Raw genomic sequence first — 19,140 nt, 5'->3', positions numbered from 1 at the left:
TTTTTGAAAGAAGTGTGTGTAGCTCAACAGAGAGCTGCTTCCTCTCATTGCTCTAGTGAGAAACCCTCTCAACGTTTGAATTGTGGTTCAGTAAGTCGGAGTTACATGTCATACTTTTGGCCTTCTTCTAATCTTTGGTCCTCTTCTGGTGCAACTGAACTCTTTTCCCAGTGTAACAGCAGCACACAGCTGACATGTGATTGGTTGTTTCTGGTCAAACAGTGTATTTCTGTAGTCAGCACTGGAAGCACTGGGAGAAGGCAGAGCAGTTTGATTTCTTTCAAAGTTATCTGTATTACATTCTTCTGTCACAACAAAGAGAAAGTTTTGTAAAGTAAGGTAATTTTATTTATATAGCACATTTTCAGCATCAAAGCAATTCAAAGTGGTTTAAATAGTTTTTCTCTCTTTTTTTCCCCCGATTCTCACTCAGTAAGCTTATTACGGAAGCTGAGTCTTCCGCTGGATGAGTTGTCTGCTGATACCAGATCAGTCTCTCATAAACAGACTTTGGTGTAACTACAACAACTAGCTGACAGGAGGAAACATTATATTACTGATTGCTTCTTTTGTACAGTTCCAGTCGACCTGCTGAAGTGGTCAAGAGAGTCTTTGTAAGTGAAAATAAAAATTACAGACTCTACAGGTGTTTTTTCATATATATATTCTTTATAAATCTTAGGAATGGAAATGACTAAAACAAACTTGGTGATGTAGGATTTGTACGCTGACAGCTTATTGGTTGGTGTGTTTAATCTAAACTGGAGTTATGGCGACTATCAAGTGGGAAAACACAAGTTGTGTATAATAGACTCATATAAATTGTTTCTATCATGAAACCCAAACTACAGATATGTTTCAATCCAATTATCATGCTAATTTTGAGCAAACTTTTAAAGGGGCAGGGTCATGTAAAACTGACTTTTTTGAGCTTTACATCATGTTATAATGTTATTCCCTTATCAAAAAGTGTTGCCATGATTCTTTCATGCACGTTTGAAAAATATTTTCATCTCCATGGCAACCTGTTTAAAATGCCTTGGTGGACCTAGCCTCACCTTCGAAGACGCAGCTCCTCCTCAGAGCTGCAGCTTCCGAGGTTCTTGTCTCCCCCACTCAGCTCCTTCAGACTAGCCAGCAGCAATTAGCAAACACCTAGTGGAACTGAGTATAAGCTGAACTCATTGTAAGAGCTACTTCTCAGTGCAATGCTGGTAAAAACGTTGCTAAAGGGTTAATCAGGTGGTGGAGTTTCAGAAAGAGCAGGATATTTTTTAGACTAAACTAACTTGAAATTAGTTTAGTGCTAATTTCAAGGCACTAAACGCCTTTTAAGACATATTTGATAACAACTGAAGCTAACATAGTTACTTGTTTCTGCTAAGAAATGGCACTATGTGCCTGGAAAATACATAATACTGTCCTTTTAAAAGGTCTCAAATAGAAAAAAAGAAAATGTACATTAGGCCTGTTTATATCTTGTGATTTGGAGCAAACCAGCAGGACTCCATAAACCGTAACTTCATCAGATATCGACACTACGCATGACTGTAATAGACAGGAGGTTGAGGCCTCCCCTCTCAGCTGGAGGTTTGAACTTATTCAGTAAATGAGTTTCCTTCTACTTTTTAGCGAGTTATCGGAAAAGCCAAAAACCACCTCAAAAGCAAATATAAAGTGTAAGGAAGTTATTTTGAATTTTGTTGGTTATTTCTAAAGGAATACTTCAAACTTAGCGTAACCCCCCCCCAACCCCCCCATGGTTTGCGTCGTATTATCCGAGTTTAAAAGGCTGGATCAGGGGCAGCTATGATGATTTTAGTGGGGGTTACGAAGCATTACCTTGTTTCAGGTAATATCTGATACGTGTAATGGAGGGCGGGGGTTGAAGGTGTCCTTGTGTCTTCCTGTAGAACAGGATCTGAGAGAAAATGTTGCTGAGAGGTCACGGTGTCACTCTGCAGACCAGATGGTGCTCCATATGTCTGGGCTTTATGCTTCCTTTCATAACTTTGTGAAAACAATTAAAATGTCATTAAAAAAGCAACATCTCAGTATGAATGCATCCTGTATTTACTTAGGAGCCGTAAATCAGGGCAGATTAAACAAAGGATCTCATTTTAGAGCGACATGTTCCAGCTTGTGATCATGAAGCTCATTACTGACAAATAGCAATGAAGCGACAGCCGCGTCCATTCCTCCTTTTTACGCCGTTTATTCTAAACTGCAACGGAAGATATGCAACCTAACATTCAGACTCATTTAAATTTGATCAGATGAAGTTATTAAGGAGCTAGATCTGTGCAGACACAAAACAGAAACGGCGTTTGCTTCTTTTTATCATAACTTTGCTTATGTGGACAAACATACAAATACATGACTGTACAGAGTTAAACACACACATGCACACCCGCACGCACACACACACAGTTCCTGCTCCTCGGCGTCACAGTTGGAGCGCCTGTCGCCGGGGTAACTGGTGACATCACCTGCAGCGGGGCAGCTGCTGCCATCATTTGGTTTTGTGGCGTGAACGAGACAGAGAGGGAGACGTGGTGGTACAGTCGCCATGACGACTCTTGGTGTCTGAAGCTCATTGCTGGATAAAGTAACATGAGATTCAAACATCACTCAAATAAAATATGTAATATTATCATAACATAAAAAACAGCACAGCTTTTCTCACCAGTGTGTTGAGGAAGATTTGTATTTTTTAAATGTTTTGTCAGCAAAAGAAAAGGTGTCCCCATGTACTTTCTGATATTTATTGCATTTTTGTAATTCAGAACACCTATTAATAATAAGTTAATTGCTATTAACTTATTGCCATATGTACTTGGATGCCACCACTCTTGAGAAAACAATGCTTGAAGCTACTTTGGTTTTTAGCCACATATAAACATCCCACTGCTTTGCATCAACACAAATGGTTTTTATTAATGCTTAAAGGGACAGTATCACGTGTTTTCCAGGTACATAGTGCCATTTCATAGCATAATCAAGAAACTATGTTAACTTCAGTTGCCAGCATAACAAATGCTGTATATATTTAGTATAACTTAAAAGAGATTTTACCTTGAAATTGGGCCTCTGTCTCTTTAAGAAACTCCTGCCCTTCCTGAAACTCTGACTTCAGGAAGTCATCACAACATGGCTCCTTTATTAACTCTTTAACAACGTTTTTACTAGATTCGCACTGAGAAGTAGTTCCTATAATGAGCTCAGCAGATGTGCAGTCCCACCAGGTGTTTGCTAATTGCTGTTGGCTAGTCTGAAGGAGCTGAGTGGGAAAGGCGAGGGGAAGGGCTGCTCTGTGAGGCGGAAGCTTGGAGGCTGCGTAAAGCAGTTTCCAAGAAAAAGGAAAAAGGTAACCCACAGAGGCATGGTGATCCACCGAAATCTGACTGGACGGGTAGAAATGATATTGGTGGTGCTAGCATCACACTGTGGAGATGCTATTTATCAGCAGTGAAGCTAGTCAAGGAAAATGGAAAGAAAACAATTTCTGAACTTTTTACCATACACATCAGCTCTCAGTTTAATCACCTTGTAAGAATAGGTTGCAAATATGCTTCATAAAGTTATGCCCTCTGTTTCTTTTCCAACATAAAGTTTAAAAAAACCTGCTGAACATAAATAAAATTGGGGGGGGGGGGATCACAGACATGGTGGTAAACTGTCTAGCTCTGTTTTCTCCTTCCTACTCTTGCTTCACTGAAGCACCAAGTTCAAAGTCTTGTGTTGTAAACTGATTAGAGATGCACCGCTCCACTTTTTTCACTTCCAATACTGATATCTGAGGTTTACCATCAGCCAAATTGATAAATAAAAACAACACTGAATTGACTTAGTGTTTCTTTTCTTAAACAGACATAAATGTACTGAATATAACAATTTGTTTGATAACTCTGCACCACTACAGCACACCTACATACACCAGCAGCTTCTTGGACAAGCATGTAGAAAAACTTTAATTTGTTCAGTTGGCACAATTAGGAGTAAACCAACCAAAAATAATAAACTGAAACTGACGAGAACAATGCAAAAATGTGAAACAAAATAAATTGTAAAAATAAACAACAAACCTAAAATGGTTTAAAACGTGTAATTAGGAAATCTAAATATAATGTAAAATAAACAATAAAGCATGACATCGCTCAGAGCACAAAACATAGAATTAGACTGAATAGATCTGTACTTATGGATCAGGCACATTGTCACTGATACCCATCTAGAAATGTTTTCAATATCGGGACCGATACCAATATTAATATTGGACCAGTGCATCTCTAAAACCTGGAATCTAAAATCAAAAACAAGTGACATAAATTCAGTTTTATCATTGATATTTCTTGAAGATACACTTTTGTTTATCGCCCAGAGTTTTCTGTTCAGAAGAAAACGAGCCAATCAACAAGCCAGGTGTGCCAGCAAGAGTTCTAACACAAAGTCCATGTCGTTGTTATGGCGACCGCTCGTGTACACTTGTGAAAATTCATCACTGCAGGGGGACAGCAGGTTGGACCCCCATGATTTTCTCCAGGATTATGTTTTACTCCAGGTTTATCTCTGGTTTATGTCGAGTTTGTTCTGTCACATAAATTATTAAGGACGGACTCAGCCCGGCCGAAACGAGATCCTCGGGAAAGTCGTGTGTTACAATTCACCACTCATGGTCAACAGAGACGCTGCCAACGCTCTGGGAGCCATGAATCAGTTCTCATACCTTTCATATTATATCTATAGCTATATTAGAAAGTATTTTATTTAAAACGCTCAAATGTCTTTTAAAATGTTTACACATTACCACCACAAACTTCCACACATCCATTCAATAAATTAGAATATTCTTAAAAGTTGTTTTAGAAACTTTATCATTAAGTGAAAAACATTATGTAAATTAATTACACACAAATAGATTCTTAAAAGACCTTATTTCTGTTAATTATAATAATTTCTAATCATAGTTAATAAAAACATGACATGAAATAAAAATGACAATTAACTGAAACCATAAATAAAGTGTGTTATGAAGTCTCTGGAAACAAAATTGCTCTATGAAAACATACTACTAAAAATTTAGCTTATTTTAATCTGTCATGCGAGTAATTGATTGATTATTGCAACATTAACATTAATTATTAATAAACGGATAGCATAGATAGATTTTTTTTAATGTATATTATTTCAACCAGGTGAAGCTAAAACTTTGCCACTTGAGAACTCCTGGGTGGAGCAGGTTTACAGACAAAGAAGTTTATTTCCTACTCTAAGTGTGTTGTTCTTTCAGCAAGCTGCCTTTTTCTGAGTCTGTATAGGCCAGTTAACAGTTAATTGATTACTAATTTAATTGAAGATTATCTCAATAATCAGTTAATCACGATTAAGCTGATTAATCTGCTTTTATCAGTGTGTTTCTCTTCCTGTTGCTGCAGCAGGTAGAGTTGTTTGTCTAAACTGATAGTTGTTGTGTCTGTATGATCAGCCGTCTGTGTGACGGTCCGATCGTTTTTTGTTTTTTTATGATAAATGCGCTGCGTCTGAATCTGTTCTGCTCTTTGCTCCGATCATCGGCGCTCACACACCGCAGTCTCAGAGGGGATCATTTGAGGCCCTTGGCTCCTCACCTAAATTACATTACCTGCTAGATTACAGCAATTTTCCAGCTGTTGGCCTCCTCTGACCTTCATTACTGCGTCGCTTCCCTAAAGTCTTCTGGAGAGCGAGCTCCATATTCAATCTAAGCTCTTGTTCTTGACCCTGAACGCCCCACTCTGGCTGTTAATAATGATCACGATGATTTGTATTCACCTAGAGTTATTCCTGGTCCTGTTGCGACCAATGTTACTACAGATGCAATAAAATAACTTCTCAATCATCTGGTGGAAACAAAGTATCTTCTGCCTCCTGATTCAACAGTCCCATATGAACGTTTTGGACTGTTTCACTCATTAAAACTAGAATCTGTCATAATTTCTGGCTCATTTTGTGTCTAGTTATGCAGAACTATTTCTTTGTTTATTTGTCATTACTTTTTATCATTGTCCTGCTATGACCAACTGTTGAACTATTTTGACTTTGCTAACTGAGTGAAGTTAAACTTAGTTACATTTTATAGTAAAAATGTCATTATGTCATATAGTCTAACAAGGTTTCCATCATTTTTGTTTAATTTATTTCTTGTCTATTCCATGTTCAATAAAGGCCACTGGAGCCTAAATGAATCGTTAAAAAATAAACTCAAATCTCATGTGTTTTTAAGGGCTTCCAATATCTGCAGTGATTATGTTAAAAACGCAAAATAAATTAACTCAAGTTGAAGTGACGTGTAAAAAAATTAATTTGAGCTTATTATATTGTCTTAGTAAAGGATTCATTTATTTTATAGCTTTTCCACACCTTTACAAGTAAAGGTAAAGATAAAGAACACTCTGGTCTTAGCGCCGTCAATCATGCTTGTGTTTTCGCCTACTGCTCTAAGTGCTAATGGAGGAGAAACAATTCAAACCATTTATCATCTGTGGCCATGCTAATTAGCATTAGCATTCGTGGCAGGCTATGTTGTGGTGAACCAGCTGTAGCTTAGCACAAGAGTGATTGACAGCGCTAAGACCCTCCTCCTTGCTCTGATTGTTTTTTTCTGTCTGAACTGAGTATTTCTGCAGTTAGCACTGGGAAAAGGTAGAGGAGCTTCATTTATTTCACAGATTATCTGTCTGACAGTCACAATTTAATGATGATTTTAACAAATATGTTAAAAAAAACAACTTTTTTTTGTATAAAAGTTACATACTGTAACTTTAAAGCCTCCCAGGTGAAAGCGCTCAGCAGATTGATTTAAAGTGATGTCCTGGAAGATATTTGATACTTTACAGTTAAAGCTTTCTTAGTCAGTCGATAGATTGGAAACATGTAGCTCAGTAACTCAATAAAAGGCTGGACTGCTGAGACTTTTACTAAAATGAACTCCCAGTGATGCACACAAGCATTCTTGAAATAAAATCTGAACCGCGACAGTGAAAGTAGAAAGTTTGTCTCCCGTAACAGAGCAAGCCATGCACATGCACCAAACCCAGATGGTAACAGTCTGACAGCCTCTTAAGGAGATGAAGCTTGTGCATAAACTGATGGTGTAATCCCAGACTCCCTCTGCAGAGCTGCCAGCCTAATGCAACAGCAAGTCTTACAGAATCTGTGGCTCAAACCATCTGCTGCCCCTCATCGGGAGGAAGCGACACGCTGAGCCAAAAGGAAACCAGTGATTGGACGTCTCTCTTCTGAACTTATCTGTGATAATTAAATTCTGTTCAGGCGTCGGATTGTCTTGGGGCAGAGCAAATGAAAGGTGTTAATGTTTCCTGCTTGATTTAAAGTGAGACAACAACACATCAATGTATCAAATATGTTACTAAAAGTCAGAGATGAGATTCGGGTTTTGGACGTTTCGCCATTACAGTAAAATCAGTTAATACAGATACTGTTACATTGTTAATTGTGATATTTTTTCTTTCTGGAATCAAAATATAAAATAATTCATTCGTTTGGTTATACTTTTAGTTTCATGCTACCTATCTGCAGTGCATGCTCACCAGTCAGACATGGTTTATGAACAATTTTGATTTTGGTTTGGTTTTAATAATCAAACCATTCGTTTGGTTCATTTCCTCTCATATCACTGAATGAAGGGTTTTCATATACTGACCAGAGGAACATCCAGGTAGAACATACAGATGTTCTACTTGTATCATGTTCTACCTGAGGCATGTAGAACATCCAGGAGGCATTGGTACGTCTGGATCTATGTTTAGAAATCTCGTCTTTCTCTGTGGTTGCGAAGGGCATCGGAAACTTTAGGTGGTGAGTTGCAGTCAGGAGTTTCAGTTGCTAAATGTGGATTCAAACCCAGTTCTGTTTAGTCCACTTTAATCAAACTCTAGTATGTTTGTGTAATAAGTTAAAGTGTGAAAGCGAACTGCACCGCCTGAAAATGCAACAAATGTTACAGCTTTGGTCCCAAGTGGAGCCGTGTCTACTGGACTATGATGTGTTGAAACACCCTACATCATCCTGAAATCTCCTCTGTTTAGCCTGATGAAATACTACACTGACTCTGAGATGCACATTGATTTTTTTCTTTTTCATTTTTCCTCTTTGGTTGACAGAAATCTTGACTTCATCTCGACCATTCAGAGCCCTTGTTTTGTTTTTATTTTTGAAGCCCCTCCTGGTGTACATTGTCCTGTTACATGTTGCAGTTTAGACAGACAGGATGCCGTTTCACTCTGGAGTACTTTGATTATCAGAGAAATTCAAGGTTGGGTCAACGACTACAGACCCTCAGTGTCAGCCACCCAGCCTCTGAACTCCAGAGTCAGATTGAAGTGTTTGTGCTGGTATGGTGTTGTGGTCAAACACCTCAACATTGCCGTTGTTGGATGCAACTTAAATCACACTTCCATAATCTTTTTTGAAGGAAGAGGCCTTCCCATTCCTAACAAGTTGCATTTATTCAGTCTTGTTCTGATCCTGCTGCCTGTAGGATGCATGGTGGAGCGTTTTTCTATTTCTCTGACCTTTGCATGGTGTGGCCCTGGGGTGAATTTGCTGCTCTCTCCACATCTTTGAAGATTGACAGCCATCTTAAACGGTCTCCAGTTTGATTAATTTTTCTCTCTGCAGACTTTAAATTGCCTGATAATGGCCTGATAACCCTTCCCAGACTGATAGACAGCTGCGATTGTTCCTCTGAGATAAACGGGCGACAACTTTTTCGGAGTCAGAGCTGGACTCTGGCTGCAGGGATTCAAAGGAAAGCTGTCTTATCTCCTGGTAGCAGCATTTTTTTTCTTATGTGCTTCTTGTCTCTTTGCTTGGCTGCTGCGCCATCCACCCAGCTACAAGATGTGATGACCAGGTAGGACGAGTCCTGACTGACGGACAGGATTGCTATGCAAGGGCTGCAGGGATTTAGCCGGGCATTAAAGAGAAAGACCAGAGAATTGAGAGAACAGCACACAATGATTGATGAAGCTCCGCTTGAGGCTGAGGTTGCTTTTAAATCTCAGGAGAAAACGAATCCTGGCGTTTTCTCAAAGGTCTGATGATTTTGCAACAGAATTTTTCATCCCATTGGGAAAGCTGTCCTCGTCAGTCAATGTGACCACCTCAGTCACTTTGTATTTCAACATAGCAAATCATTTACTGAGAGAGTAAAGCAAAATAACAAAAATTAATAGAAGAGAATAAAAATAGCAATGTACCAATTAACGGCGCCGATTTCCTCCTGAATTTTGAGAGATCGGTGATCGGCCGATACTTACGTGTGAAGCCGAGATTATTCTTCGAGCTCATCTACCTCAGCAAAGGACTAAAAATCAGACTCTGTGCTCTTTTGCTCTGCTGTGAGAGGCCGTCAGGTCATGTCTGCACGTTTGCTATTAGTCACCTATAACTAGGTGAATCAGTGACTTTCTTGCTATATTTGGCGACATTTCAGACAAAAAAATTGGTACTGGCCAAAATCTGATCTTTTTAAATATCAGTAATCGGCTATATTTGTAGGCGAATACACGCCTGTAAATATCCTTTGTCTGCCAGTGGGGAAAAAAAATCTGGTGTATAGCATATTAAAGCAGAAATTATGAATAGGTCTAACTTATAGCACAGGAAAAAAATACTGTGCAGTTATTAAAAGTAGCAGGGGTGCGCCGATAAATTGACTCTTATTTCCTTAATTTTGGATGTCTGTCGTTCGGCCGATAGTTGCATGCGAAACCGATCTTATCCTTGTATTGCAATTCTATAATTGCACCGCTTAGCACATCGGAGCAGCTCTGTTACTGTCATTGAGATTTTTTCTTTGTTTTTCTCCAAATTTTCATTCTTGTGTTTCTGGTGGAAAATTGCTTTATTTGAAAACCGTTCTTCTTGTTTTGGATGCTGTGCAGCTGAACTGACTTTTCTTGAATTAATATGAGTTACCTTTAATTTCCCTTTGGGAACAATAAAGTGTTTTTGAATCCACCGATCCACCTCAGCCACTGTTTCCTTTTAATCTGAAGTGGTGTGAATACAAGGAACTGTATGAAGACTTCCCAGAACCGTTCAATAACACTGTGAACAAGGCAGAAGTTTTAATGTATGCTTCATTTCCTTTCTCCTCTTTGATGAATCTGAACATGTCTCTCCTCCTGTGCCGTCATCGTCCTGCCGCCTTGCAGAAGAAGAGCAGAGAGGAGAGCTGCGGTGAGGGCAGCGGAGTGGAGATCCTGGAGAACAAGCCTTACGAGGACGGCCCGGGAGGGTCGGGTCAGTACACTCACAAGGTCTATCACATCGGCAAACACATCCCGTCCTGGTTCTGTGCCATCCTCCCTCAGGCCGCCCTTCGTGTGGAGGAGGAGTCCTGGAATGCTTACCCCTATACACGAACCCGGTGAGGAAACACCGCGCAAAGGCAGCGCGACGCTGTCACACGTACATGCTAACATCATGTATGCTAACACCACAGTGCAACAGCAAATTAAGGCCACTGCAGATATAAAAAAAAATAGCATTAAATTTATATATATATATACATATATATATATATATATATATATATGTATATATATATATATATATATATATATATATATATATATAAAACATACATTTTGAGATTAATCTCAGAAATTTTCTAGGAAAAACTTGGAAATTTCAAAACAATTTTTCTTTTTTTACTTTTGGAAATGTTCTCAGTTTCAACAACTGGTTAGCATTTTAAATTTTTGAAATTTCCATTTTCTAGAACATTTCTGAGACTTCACCTCAAGTTCTTAACTTGGGGGAGTAGGGAAGACACTAACAAGAAAGAGTCAAGTTTCAGATGGCTTAATTGAAACATGACTCCCATCCATTAGTGAAACAAACGGCGCTGACGTCTTCAGCAACTCCCACTTTGATAGATCATATTCATCAGTATTCAGCTTCCCAGAATTTCAGGAACTCCTGATCTTCCATGGAAGTTCCAAGGAACTTCCATGGAACTTCCATGGAACTTCCAGCAGACTCAACTTCCATGTTGAGTCTGCTGCTGACACCTTTCTGCAGGGCCTGATTACATAAAACAACCCTTCTTCAGAAATGTGAACTGCGGATGATAACATTAGCACTGGGGAAGTCTGTACTGCTGCATCATGTTTAGCATTGAGATGCTATTTTAGGCTTGAAAAGCTTCTCTGACAGGCTAACTTCTTTTAGCACAAGTTACAACACAACAATAGTTTTTTCCAGAGTCCCACCAGATTGTTTTTTGAAACAAAAATGACCAGAAACACGCAAATACAAAAGCTCTGACTCAGGACTTTTTTATTCTAAAACAAAAAAGTGATTAACTGCGCAGCAATTTTGAACTCATTAAGTCTATGTAATTAATTAATTGAAATTAACATTTCAATCGAGTAAACATGAATGTGTGGCATAGCAAATTGCAGTATTTGACAACTCCCAGATCCATGAAGGCTTACTCGATATATCTTTGTTTCACTAAATGCATTTCAGAACTTTTTCCAGAAAACAATTGAAGAAAGAATAAAGTTTATCTGGTTCAAGCAACAAACTTCAGGACAGTCACTCACAAAAGTAACAAATAGAGAAAGTTTAGTTTTCTGCGTATTTCACAGATTGAGTTTATGTTTGGGATTTGGTTTCCGTCCTAATAGACCGCTCCTCTTGTTTCCCAGGTATACTTGTCCATTTGTTGAGAAATTCTCCATAGACATTGAGACGTATTACAAACCAGACACTGGAAATCAAGCAGATGTCTTCAATCTATCCTCTGCTGAAAAGAGACAGAGGACTGTCGGTGAGTTTATTTATCTATCTAAATGCCCGTTCTCCAGGTCATTACTCTCGAATTGTTCCTTTGGGATCCTCTGTGTGATTGTCATCCCCTTAATAAACAGGAACCAAATCGGCACAGCGATATTTGCGGTGGAAGCTGCGGCATGCTGTAACAGGGGCACACAGGTTGAGGAGTGTAAGAGCCGGGGTTGAGGCTCTGCATACTAAAATTCACTGGGGAGCAGAAGAAATGTTGAGTCTGCTGCTGACACCTTTCTGCAGGGCCTGATTACATAAGAGACAGAAAATTACATATTTTTCTTCTGGCAGCTCGTTATTGGTTCTGGTTATATCTGCAGCTCGGATCTGCCTTGGTCTAACAATCCATTGTGTTTTCCGCAATCCAGATCCTATAGACATTGTCAAGGACTACATCCCTCCCCATGAATACCTGGTGGAAGAAGACCCCAAGCTGTACCAGTCAATCAAAACCAGACGGGGCCCGTTGTCAGAGGACTGGATCGAGGAGATCAACCACAACCCTGGTCAGACCGTCGTCATGTGCGCCTACAAGCTCTGCAAGGTGGAGTTCAGATACTGGGGCATGCAGTCCAAGATCGAGCGCTTCATACACGACGTAGGTAAGTATTTGGGTTCTGGTGTCAGAGTCTTTATCCTCAACTCATAGATTACATGAGCAGAAAAAGCAAAATGTAAAAAAAAAGTTATTTTAATATTGAAAAAACTTAAAACTCATGGAGGTTGATGGTAAAAAAAAGGTATATGTATTACAAGTGGGCTTATTATTCAAAGCTTAAACACTTCTAGTAGCCATGCACAACCTTGTAAGTGCTCAAAAAGTGATGTAGCTAACAGTGAGCACCCTCAGGAAAATAATCTTTACGTTCAAGATAAATAGCCTCTGAGCTGAAGATAGTAAGTTCTGGAAAATAACAATAAATTTCCACAAGCTGATCTATAAGTGATCCATATGTTTTGGACACTAACTTCTCCAAAACATATAGTCAGTGTCCAGTTCTTCAATTAATCTTAAAGTTCTGGGGAAGTGCCATGTAAATTCTGGAAAGCAACCTTTAGGTTAAATAAACTCACCTTTGGGTTCTAGGAAAATACTGTTTAAGTTTTGGAAAGTAACATGTACTTTTTGGGGGAAAAACAAATTTTGAAGAAACTAATCAAAGTTCTAGGAAAGTGCCATATCAGTTCTAGAAAGTAATCTTTAAGTTAAAGAAACAAACTTTTGGGTTCAGGGAAGGTACCGTGCAAGTTCTGAAAAGTAACCTCTATGTTTGTAAAAGTAATCTGTATTTTTGAAGAATCTGTCTCAAAGTTCTTTGAAAGTACCAGATAAATTCTAGAAAGTAAACTTTAAGTTAGATAAACTCAACTTTGGGTTCCGGTAACGTACCGTGTAAGTTCTGGAAAATCCATCCATCCATCCATTTTCTGTACACCCTTGTCCCTTAGTGGGGTCGGGAGGGTTTCTGGTGCCTATCTCCAGCTAACATTCCAGGTGAGAGGCAGGGTACATCCTGGACAGGTCGCCAGTCTGTCGCAGGGCACGTTCTGGAAAGTAACCTCTGCAGTTTGGGGTAGAAACTGTACTTTTGAATAAACTGTTCTAAAATTTCTAGGAAAGTACCATAGAGCTGCTAGAAAGCAACCATAAGTCAAGGAAACTAATTTACATTCTTGGAAAATACCAAGTGAATTCTGGAAAGTAAGTTATTGGAAAAGCAACTCTGTAAGTTCTGGGATGGTAAAGTAGGAAGTTCTTTAAATTAACCTGTGAATTCCAGTAAAGTGTAGGCTGCATTATGTCTCACCTCCAAGACTAGAAGTATTGGCCAAAATAAGTCATTTTTTTCCCAACATATATGTGGCTAATGACTGTTTCAGGTCTCCGCAAAGTGATGGTCCGAGCCCACCGGCAGGCGTGGTGCTGGCAGGATGAATGGTACGGTCTCACCATCGAGGACATCAGGCAGCTGGAGCTGGAAACCCAGCTAGCGTTAGCCAAGAAGATGGCGCAGTACAGCCTGAATGAGGAGGGGGTAGCAGAGACCAATGGCTCCTCTGTTAGCCAAGATCAGGAACAGCCGGGAGAGAACCTGGGGTCAGCTGCAGAGGTCGAGGGAACTCGAGGAAAGCTTGGAGATTCTCTAGAGACGCGAGGGGAGCTCACCAAGCAGTGGTCCACCTCTTCCAGATCGTCCAACAGGTCATCAAAGAGAGGAAGTTAGTGGAGCTCCTTGGCTTTCATTTATCAATTTATTACACAAAGTAATTCAACTTTTTACTTCATTACAGTGTTTTACTGATATTCTGGTTTCGGTTTTCATTATAATTTAACAGAATATTAATTACGTAAAAGCCTTGAAAAGGGAAATAATTGCATAAACACGTTCTTACCTCTGCTACAGGGTGATTGACGAGTTATTATAACTTACATGCATAGACAACAATGATTCCCAACTTGAAACAACAGTACAGTTTTCTTAAGAATTAACTTAGTACTTAAATATGATAATAGCAAATAACAGATGCAGAATAAACCAAACCTTGTGCAAAGGCTGTCTACAGTATAATGCTACATTCACACATGGGTTAGCATTGTCTGTTGGGAGCTGCCAGCAAACTGAGGCTAAACCTTTTCTCTGAACAACAAAATGTGTAAATATAGAGGGTAACAAAGAGTTTTCACAAGCTTTCTAATAGTTAGTAAACCCACTTACAACAGCACAGGCAAGTTATGTGTGAATTCATACCTGAGAAATAATTCAATAAACCAGCCACTGACACATCTTCACGCACCAAGGAGGAAGTTTCAGTGTTTTTTGCTATGGCTCTCTAGCGCTACACGCCCTCTGCTGGTTGCATATGGTTACTACATCTACCAAATCAAATCAGGACGTTAACGTATAGTTAACCAAAATTTAGGCAAACACATTGTAAATGTAAACAGTAACATTCAAGTCTGTAATGAATTCAATATGCAGATAAGAGCAGAAAGAATAAATGTACCTCTGACTTATAATGAACAGATTTCATTCCAGAACAATTACATAACTTTTATTGGCATTTGACTAGAAACAGCTAAATTAAATGTTTTGTTTATGTTTTTAGCGAGTCCGTCTCACCACAGCATTTCAGAGTGGAGGATGCAGAGCATTGCCCGGGACTCTGACGACAGCACTGACGACGAGTTCTTTGATGCCCACGGTAACAATTATCGTCACTCTGAAATCCAAATCAGCACGTTATGAGCCGCAGCTCAGGACCCAAAAGATTGATCCAGTTTGTCAAACATGCTCCACTGGAATCAGGACCAAGGTTTTGGTTTCAGACGTTTTTAAAGTATTTTATGATTTCTAATCTTATTATTTCCTGACAGATAAGAGACATGTTGTCATAAATTAAGTCAAATATAAAATGTCACCAGCCTAATAAAGGTATAGCCTATTAAAATTAATTGGAAACATCCTCAATTGAAAGCAAAACCAAAAAATAAAAAAATAAATAGAGCAAATTTGTGTGACATTCAGCTACTCATTAGTAATTATAGTAATTAGAAGTGAAGTGGAGGTTCCCAGCTTTGTGCGTCGGTGGTGTAAATCGCTCCACATGAGGGGCTTTTTATTGCTTGGCATTGTTTCAGATTATGAAAAATTATGTTTTTACCCTTCACAGAAGTTACTCCTCAGTTTCTACAAATTAGGTCCCAGTTCTCAGCAGCACCTGAAGCAGGCTGCAGCCCTCAGGAGCTTTTTCCTGCTTTTTTTTTTAAAGCACCACCTTATTTTCAGTTTGCCCAAACCACACAGTACAGCGCTCAATGCTCAATATTAATAAAGTGCTGCGGAAAACTTTGGGCACGTAAAGGAGAAAAATATCCTCCTTGCCAAAGAATGTGACTAAAATAAGTATTCTTGTTTTCAGATTGAATTTCTTAAGGCCATTTAAAGTAAGACAAAGCAACGTCTGTGCACATTTTTCCAAGGATGGACAGTTTGATTGTTCTGCAGGTAAAGCAGATGGTGCTCAGATGGCGGATGGATTGTAAAATAGACCTTAACAAAACAAACTGAGATGCAATGGAAAGCAAATGTATTTCAGTTAGATTTTATGTGATAGATGTAACTTTACAACACAGAGAAAGGAAAATTATAGACATTTTGGAACACTTTATACGAAAAGAAATGTAAAACAAAATGTGCCACCAAAAACTACAACTTGCTGAAGTTCGACTGTAATTCTTCAGAAGAAAATAAACTTTTTCTTCTGTTTTGTCTGTTTTGTCCCAGTAAAATATTTTTAACTCAGATTTGACAGAGTCTCTGAGCTCAACCAGAGCTCTTAGCATCTTTAAAACGCCTTAAGTTTGTGCATTTAAAATTAAGACCTTAAAATGTCTTAAATTTCTTTAAAAAAATTGTAAGCTTGCCCTAAATACTTAAAATGCTAGCTGTTTTTTGTGTTTATCATGAGAAAGTGTAATTTATTGTCAGGTAGCTGGACGATGCTCATCTTCACCACTGGCTCACTTTTGCTCCCGACCCATATGAGGTCAGGTGGATTCTGTGCACTACTTAGGCCTGTGATGATAATACATTTTGCTGTACAATAAATTGTTCTAGAAGTCATTGCGATAAACAATAATATTGTTGTTTTGAGACCATTCTCAAGTACTATAATGGTAGTAGTACCATTATAGTATTATTGCAAGAGCACATCCTCAAAGACCAATAAACATTAAATTCTAATGAACATTTAACCCTGGAACCAGAAGCCATCTTAAATATCCAAAACTAAATAAACAAAACAACAAACAAATGTAATTATGAAGTTTCTGTAAACAAAACTGTCCTTCAAAAAAAATGACTAGATGAGACCAAAGCACCAGACTGGAGACTTTTATCATCCAGTTTTTGGTAGAAAGAGAAAATCGATAAATCATGGCAATCAGAATCATTGAGTTTGTTTTAATTTATCATGTGATTAATTGATTTATTGATTATTGTGACAGTCTTAGCACTAATTGGGTATAGAATATGCATTTTTATTTTGTACATTTCTCTCGTAATTCACATCTTAAATTTAATTTATAATTCTCTTTAAAAGGTTGTTTAAAGGCATTAAATCTGAAACCTGCAGAAACCCTGACGACAGTTCCTTTGACTTGACATGAATATGCTCTGATCTAAATCAGTCGATTCGTCTGACAGGATGTACTGAGCCACCGAAACTGAATTTGAAGATTTCAAAAAGAGCCATAAACCACAGTCTGTGTAGAAAATATTGCTTTCAAGAAGAGGCTAGTGCTACATGTGAGTTCTTGTGGTCGTTTTGCAGAGGACCTGTCGGATAACGAGGACATGTTCTCCAAGGAAATCACCAAGTGGAGCTCTAATGACCTCATGGACAAGATCGAGACAATAGAAGTGGATGAAGCACAAGGTAGACGACCATTCATGATATTCATTCTAAAGAAAACTACAATCGTAGATAAAATAATTCACTTTTTTAAAAAGATAAATATCTGAGTTGTTGTTTTCTATTCAAACAGAAGCGTATCAGGAGTTGAGTGAGGACTACAGCGTCACTGAGGACACCCAGATGGAGGTACAGGCTTCACTCGTACTCTCACTTTAACTCCATGGATAAAAAAAAAAATCTAATTCTCACAGGCAGTGACCCATCTGCTAAATAACCTTTGACCCTCCATGCTGGTGTAGGTAGAAGGACTGTCCGTCCGCTGCAGTCTCCAGCTCTGTTTACAGTATTTCCCCAATAAATAGACATGAAAGGCCCAGCTTCTCTCTTCTACTGGGTCCATTTATTTTATGAGTGTGGCCAGAAGAGCATGAGAGGCCGCATATTATTTTAGCAAGACTTTATATTTTACTTCAAGTTTCAGTCATACCAGGAACTCAAAAAACAACAAGAAAACACAAACTAAGATGACTTTAAAAGAAGTTGAACAATTATTAGGATGAATAAATAAATGCTAAGTTATAACTGATTCTGTTTGAACTCAAATGACCCCTTAACTTTGACATTAATACATACATGTGTTAATACAAATACATGTATGATGTGACTGGGGATTAATTACAGATAAATTAGAATTTTTTTTTTTCTTTTGAGGCTTGATTGTCAGATTAAAAGTACATTTTGAAAATAACCTTTAAGCAGCTTTTCATTAAGCCAACATGTCTATTAAAAATGTTGTTTTTTGTTGGTCTGATGTAATATTCTAATCTTAAATGCAGCGTTTTCATTTCAAATCATCATAATCAACAAAGCTTTAAATATCAGTCTGTTATTAATCTATATAATGTTAAGTAAACTAACTTGAATAATATTCTAATTTATTGAAAATGAATTCTATCCTTTTTTTCATTACACTAAAATTTATTTCCTGCTGTTTTCTCATCATACTCTGATTCATACATTACATGATGTCAGGGGTTTTGCTTCCAAATCTTTTCCCACCATGTTTCCTCCGATCCTCTCTCCACAAATATTTCATTGTGTTCACCTTCATTTCCTGCTAGTCTTTATCTTTTTTTTTATCAAATCCGTTCCCTTTCAGTCCCTTTTATTTGGATTTTTAACCTTTTAACCCAGATTTGCAAATGTTTCTGTCCAAACCTGAAGTTTCCTTTCCTTAATTCAGATTCCTGATTAAATTGGTTATTCTTACAGCAATGCAATAAAAAATCTGAATCTTTAGCTTGACATAAATAAAAAAAAACAAAAAAACTTTGTGCTTCATGTTTTACTATGACGCATAAAAATGGGGAACTTTAGTGATTTATCGCTTTTTTGTTAACATTTGCTCCATCTTTCCTATTAACCAGCCCTTGTTTTTTCCTTCTGTGTCTCCCTTCCTGTTGTCTGCAGGACTGTCCGTCCCAGCAGTGTCCCCAGCCGTCCAAAATCCACGTCCTCATTCTGGTCCTGCATGGTGGTAACATACTGGACACCGGCTCTGGTACTACGGCGTGTTAATCTTTGGAACATTTTTCAGAAAACAAAAACCTTTCATACTCTTATTTCTGTTCATGGTCAGCTGAACCCATTCTTCATCTCGAGTTTAAGATGAGCAAAGAAAAGTATCACAAGAGCTCAATGAAGATGTAATAAAAGGAATATAGATTTGATTCAGATTAACTTTGTGAACATATTAAATTAGTGAACTTTTTCTCTAAGCCTAGATAAGGTGTTTTAAGATCAATCTGACAAAAAGCAAAGACAATAAAGGTAAGACTAGTTGATTGGTGAAAAGGTTTT

At 38.2% G+C, this 19,140-nt stretch overlaps 1 protein-coding gene across 1 annotated transcript in view; it reads left to right on the top strand.

Moving 5' to 3' along the window:
* LOC106942444 (membrane-associated phosphatidylinositol transfer protein 2-like) overlaps positions 1-19,087 on the top strand; it is a 23,593-nt gene extending 4,506 nt beyond the window's left edge. Inside the window, exons 3-10 of the mRNA XM_015025714.1 lie at positions 10,221-10,435; positions 11,724-11,845; positions 12,231-12,464; positions 13,744-14,082; positions 14,971-15,066; positions 17,197-17,301; positions 17,411-17,466; positions 18,751-19,087. Coding sequence (XP_014881200.1) covers positions 10,221-10,435; positions 11,724-11,845; positions 12,231-12,464; positions 13,744-14,082; positions 14,971-15,066; positions 17,197-17,301; positions 17,411-17,466; positions 18,751-18,858 — 1,275 coding nt within the window. The 3' untranslated portion in view covers positions 18,859-19,087. The remainder of the gene's footprint in view (positions 1-10,220; positions 10,436-11,723; positions 11,846-12,230; positions 12,465-13,743; positions 14,083-14,970; positions 15,067-17,196; positions 17,302-17,410; positions 17,467-18,750) is intronic.
* Positions 19,088-19,140: the final 53 nt, after the last annotated feature.

The sequence above is a fragment of the Poecilia latipinna genome, unplaced genomic scaffold (genome assembly GCF_001443285.1).
Source record: "Poecilia latipinna isolate Pla-1442-1.1 unplaced genomic scaffold, P_latipinna-1.0 Scaffold4278, whole genome shotgun sequence".
In the NCBI taxonomy this organism is placed as follows: domain Eukaryota; kingdom Metazoa; phylum Chordata; class Actinopteri; order Cyprinodontiformes; family Poeciliidae; genus Poecilia; species Poecilia latipinna.
This window is presented reverse-complemented; position numbering and strand designations above follow the sequence as displayed.